Source organism: Chinchilla lanigera, unplaced genomic scaffold (assembly GCF_000276665.1).
Source record: "Chinchilla lanigera isolate Chin_1 unplaced genomic scaffold, ChiLan1.0 scaffold00002, whole genome shotgun sequence".
NCBI lineage: Eukaryota > Metazoa > Chordata > Mammalia > Rodentia > Chinchillidae > Chinchilla > Chinchilla lanigera.
The window spans coordinates 37,759,343-37,765,342 of NW_004955403.1; the positions used below are offsets into that span (position 1 = coordinate 37,759,343).

Genomic DNA, 6,000 nt, shown 5'->3' on the forward strand with positions numbered 1-6,000 from the left:
TCTATAGAAAGGACTACATTCTATTTCATCTGTTTGGAAGCATGTCGAACAGTGAATTGTAGAGTACTGCTTCGTAGTAACTTACTCAACTCACTTTACACAAATTGACCAGTATAAATCTTAAACTTTTAAAAATTCATTTTGTTTTATTTTTATTATGGTTTAATATAATACAAAGCAAGAATATTTATAGTTTTAGATGCTGTGTAGATAAACTACAAGGAAAATAACTAATGTGCACTCCATGAAGTGAAGATTGACTTGTTGGTCCTCTATTTCATTTCCTTGTTCACCTTCTTCCTTCTCCAAATTTTCTATATTTTATTTTTCATCCTACCTTTTATAAACTTCATATTATAAAATCACTTTTAATATATGTTTAATTTTTAATTTTATTAAAACTTAAAAGATACTTGCTGTAGTCTCTTAAAAGTGGTTTTGTATTTGCATTCTATGTTAGTCCCCTAAGATTATCAATGTTGTGATACAAACCTTTTAAAGAAATTTTTACTGCTTCACAATATTCCATAGTGGGAAACAACTTGTTGCTGTATCTTTTGTTAATAAATATTTGGACAGTTTCCATTTTTGTTATACAAATAAGAATACTGTGGATTTCTCATGGCAATGTGCAACAGGCCTTTTGGGGGAGGATATAAATTTTTTGGTTTAAAAATAGATTTTCTGGGTCATCAGAATGGAAGTATTAAACTTTTCAAGATACTACCAACATACTTTAGAAAGTAGTTGGACCTGTTTATAGTCTCATTAACAGTATACTAGAGGTCCTATTGACTCAATAAGATATAATTAGCAAAATTAAGCAGATATAGACAATTATATCTTTGTTTTCTTCAGTTTTTTGTTGTCTTCTCTTCCTTCCTCCTCTCTCCTCTTTTATTCTTCTAAATGGGCCCTAAAGATCATTAGATCTGTTTAGGTGAATACTTTTCATGTGGCATATATGTTTCCAGCTCTCTCATACCTTATTTGCAAAGGCATTCCCTGCACCAATAAGAATAGTGTTTTAAATGTTTTAAAAGTTTTAAATGACATTTCTTCCCAATCAGTCTTGCTGTGTCTAGTGACCACATGGTTGAACTGGCTCTCAGTATGATGTGGAAGCAGTAATTGTCACAGGTGGTGCTAAGCCATTCGCTAGCCTTGCTGAGGAAGACAACAGCCCAACATGTGAGATAGACACCCCATCTTTCACCATGAATGGTGTGCTTGACAAACATTAATTAAAGGAAGTAAATAAAAAGTACAGGGTAAGCAACATGAACTTTCTGTATACATAAATAACATTAGTTAACAATTGTATTTCTTCAGACGATTCTGCAAACGTTTGGTATCAACCACGCTCAGGCTCCTGTACTGTGGCCGAAAAGGTTTGATAATCAAGGAAGAAGAATGCCCCTTAATGCTTATGCACTGGACTTCTACAAACATGGTTCCTTGGAAGGGTTAAAGCAGGACAACAGGTATGTTCCCCTGTCTCTCTAATGAATTTTACAGGAAAAACTCCTTTTACAGTTTTGTGTATAGGCTAATCATGATAAACATATACTTTCTATTTTTCTTTCTAATGGCCAGAAAAAAGGACAACTTCTGATTTTTGTTTGTGGCTTGCCTATGAAATCTTGGTATTTAGAACAGCTTACTTTACATAATAAAGTTGTGACATAAAGGTGTAAATATTTTCAGTTACTTACAGATACAGTTTATGTTTTGCTCATTGATTTATTTATTATTAATGAATAAAAATAATGGCAATCCTATGCTCTGTGTTATTTGGTAAGCGTATATGTAAAGAATATCATGTGTACATTTGAGGACTGACTATATGACAATTACTTTCATTCTGTGAGAGAGAAACTATTTTCTTTTCTTATGTTGATGTTTTTCTTCCGAATCAGATTTTATTTGTACATTTTAGATATACATAATGTCACATTCAAGAAAAGCTTTTCAAAAGTTAAATTGAGGTAAACACTCTTAGGCCTTCCTGGAAATGCAGAAAGTGGCCTGCATATTGAGCACATAGATGTGTAAAGGGCCACATTAAGGCAGGAATTCAATATATGTTTACATCGCATTTTGAATAATCATAATTAAAATATGTTTGAAACTCTAACGTGCTTTATAAATGTGAAGCATTTTGGATTTTTAAATCAGACTCATTATGGCGAATAATATAACTACTACATTAGTAAATAATATTTTTGTGTCATTAATTCTCAAAATTTTTATTTGTTGTTTAGGATACACACAGGGGCAGCTTATGATTTGTTGAAGGATTTTTTACTCACCATTAAATCTATCAGGTATGTTATATATTTAAATATCGATTTCATAATTTTAAATAATTTTGCTATAAATCAAAAACATTGGTCTCTTTCTCATAAGCAAGGTACATGAAGGTGCCTTGCCTATGGAACCTGTTAGTGCTGTGAGATCAACTTGCAGAGGGTTTGCAGAACTTCTGTGCAACACACTGCTGCATGCCTCCTGTAGTAGAATTAATAACAAATCTCATTTGAGATTAAGTTCCATGGAGCCTGTATTTTATCCCCAGCAGCCATGCTCCAACAGGCAGCCCAATTCCAAAGCTTCACTGAGCCCACACCTAATATTCTCATGTGTCACAAAGACTGTATGTCCGATCCATGGTATGAGAGGGCCCTTTGGGGCTCTCTTATGTCTCTGGTACAACCTCTTATATGTCCTGGAATCTTCTGCTTTCATTAGGTTTTTTTTTTTCAGGCTTAATCTCAACCTGGCCTCTCATAGGCTACACCTATTCTCACTTTTGCCACAGCCCACTATAGACACAAATAATATCAAACTTCATTCAGATATTCCCATCCTTTGGTTCCATTGAGCATTTAATATTGCCTGGTTAAACTGCTGTATTCCTAAGGCTTCCAATCTGCATGCTGTAGAGTGCATACTCTACAATGGTCTCGTTGTTTGGTCATTTGCTTGTACATACATTTAATTTATCACAAATCCTTGTGTTTGGGCTTTTGTTAATTGGTCATGGCTTCTAATTCTTTGATCTGAGCTGACTCAGGTAGAATTTTTATATAAACAGTGAATGTTTTGTGGTGCTAGAGCAGAAGTTACATCTTTGTCCATTGAGAACAATTCTAGATAAGGTGTTCCCTGCATGACTCATTGTTATTCCAGTTATAAACTTCGGAGAAGCCCAAGAAATGTAAGAACTTTCAAGCTCTGCCCAAATCTGAGCTAAGGAAGATAATTAATTCATGCATTCCTGTAACAAGTATTCAAGTATTACTTGTTTGAGACACTTTTAAGCGTTTGAGTATACGCATCATTAAATTGACCCCTCTTAAAAAACTTACAGTGTAGTGAAAGAAACAGATCTTTGGACATTATAAGCATAGTAAAGGGTAGGATGGCAGAAAGGGAGTGACTAGCTTTACTTGGACTCAGAGACAGGCTCTGAAATGATGTAAAGCTTTTGACTAAATCTGTGAGCATGGCACAGACAAAATAATACTATGAAAAGCAGAGAAATAAGAAATTGTTATGCAAGAAATAGGCTTTAAAATCACTATGTTGACACAGAATATGGGAGCTGGAAGAAGATGCTAAATTACTATAAACAACAAGGGATTTAGATATGTATTACAAAGGGTCTCAATTGTCACATCATGAAGTTGCAAGTCAACGTTCTGAGAGTTTTCTAGATAGTGCATACACATGAGTGTGGCATGGTTCTGTGGTCTATAAATGTGGCACAGATGTGTAAGACCATGAAATGGTATCACAGTGATCCAGGTGAGAAAGAGTAAACGCTTGACTTAACGAAATAGAATTAATGATGCAGAAGCGTAGTTAGAGAAGTGCTTATGAAATAACTGAAAAGAAGTTGATGATAAACTTCATGTAGTTACTAAACATTACTAAGTTTTCTTTTTTAGTATATGATACATAGGAACTACAGAGTGATAATGATATTTGATGATGAGAACCAAAAATAGTGAGTTAGAATTTATGCATGTTATGAGATACCTGTAAGGCATGGTTCAGGAGGATATGTCAAACAGTCATAATTACAGATCTGTAATGCAGAAAAAATTCATTATTGCAGAACCGATGCAGTCATTTTTGGTGGTAGGTAAGTAAAATACTAGATATATTAGTCAGATTTCCTGTCACTGAGACAAACACCTAAGACCCACAACCTGAAGGAGGAGGGGCTTAATTTGGCTCATGGTTTGGGAGGGTTAGTCTGTGACTGCCAGGGTCCAAGGAAGAAACAGTATGGTACAAAGGTACATAGAAAGAGAAAAGCTGCTCACCTTTGACAGCCAGGAAGCAGAGAGAAAGGAGGAGTAGTGAAGGATGCACCCTTCCAGGTCACACCCTCAGTGATCCACCCCTCCAACCAGAGCCCAGCCAATATCATCTCCATCATCTAGTTACCTACCATAAAACCCCACCACTCAATACATGAGACTTTTGGGGGAGGCATCCTGGGAAGGCTATCATTTTGCTTATATCCTGATTTTTAAAATTTCTCACAGGTGGTAGGTGGGTAACGCAATGAATGATGTATTACTTATAGGGGTAACTGGCTTCAGTAGATCATCCCAGTTACCCCTATAAGTAATAAGAACACAAAATGACTTCATAAATAAAATAAATAAAACACAAAATGACTTCATAAGAGATGTATAGAGGGGAAAAAAAGGAAGTCATACTCCACTATTGAAAGGGAGGTGGGGTCAAGCAACACGGAGTTTAGTGGTCTTTCAAATACCACTGGTCAAAATAAACTGCATGGGAGTTGTTTTATCTTTTCTCATGTCTGTTTTTGCACAAGATTTTTTTGGAATAAATATGTTTCTTATTATCATTCATCATATTTTGCTAGTAGTATTTCATCATCCATGGGATTTAGTCAATTCTCAATATCCAAGGGAAATCCTTCTTATATCACCAATTAAGTACTTGATTTATATCATTGTTTTTCTACTCAGTGTTTCCTTGCGAGAATTATGTGTGAATCAAGATGACAACGTTGTTTTAGCATTTGAGCAACTGAGTGAGACCTACCACGAAAAACTGAGTAAAGTCTAAAAACAAAGTTCATATAAACCTTTTATAATATTACCGTGGAAATTCTACAAGCTATGGTTTTATTTCTCCTGCTTTTTGTGAGAAAACACGTGATGTAGTGTAAAGACAAAGCCCTGGCATCAGAGAATGGGATTCACACCTGTCCCGTTCTATCATGAGTGCTCCTGAACAAATTATTTAGTGTGTCTGATTCTTGGTTTCTTTTAATGTTTGAAAAATCATGCTTACATCAGAGAATATTGAGGTTTGCCAGAAAATGAAAGGGTTTTGAATGTAACTAAAGAGCCAATTTTTCCTGTCTGAGACCTAAACAAATATTAAACTTTTAATATTTTTCTTCTTTATTTTCAGTATTTCTAAAATGGTTAGTAAAGCTAGAATGAAACGATTGTAATATCCTAAAAGTAAAATGTATTCATCCCAAATATGTATTTCACATAATGTAAATATATGAGTATTGTAAGAATATTTTCTAGTAAACAATGTGTTTTGTAAAAGTACAAGAGTTTGAGATTTAAATTGCATGATGCTTAAATAACATGCAGCTGGTATTTGTTTTATTTTAATTATGCATGAGTGGAAAACAACAAAGAAATAAAATGAGTTAACTCTCTTAACATTGGTTTCATTGTGTAAAATTTTTGCATTTTTCAGTCTGTTTGCCCAAACCTATGCATTTCCTATACATAATAATTAATATAGACATTTCTGTTTCTTACCCTCAGGCTTCAGTCACAGTTTTAGGATCTACTTTAGGCGCTAAATATCAAGCATTTCAATCCTTGAATCCTTTAAAATGGAAATTATTATGTGCATGCATCATAAATAACCATCAAAAGGAAATGTAAGCCAGTATAATATTTATAAGACAAAAAAGGGTCCTGT

At 34.2% G+C, this 6,000-nt stretch overlaps 1 protein-coding gene across 5 annotated transcripts in view; it reads left to right on the top strand.

The window, feature by feature from the left end:
* Positions 1-5,732, top strand: part of Ddx60 (DEAD (Asp-Glu-Ala-Asp) box polypeptide 60) — an 85,136-nt gene extending 79,404 nt beyond the window's left edge. For all 5 annotated transcript variants that reach the window (XM_013513454.1, XM_005373576.2, XM_013513451.1 and 2 more), the window contains 3 exons: positions 1,333-1,484; positions 2,265-2,327; positions 5,016-5,732. In XM_013513454.1, the coding sequence (XP_013368908.1) occupies positions 1,333-1,484; positions 2,265-2,327; positions 5,016-5,115 (315 nt within the window). In that variant the 3' untranslated portion in view covers positions 5,116-5,732. The remainder of the gene's footprint in view (positions 1-1,332; positions 1,485-2,264; positions 2,328-5,015) is intronic.
* Positions 5,733-6,000: the final 268 nt, after the last annotated feature.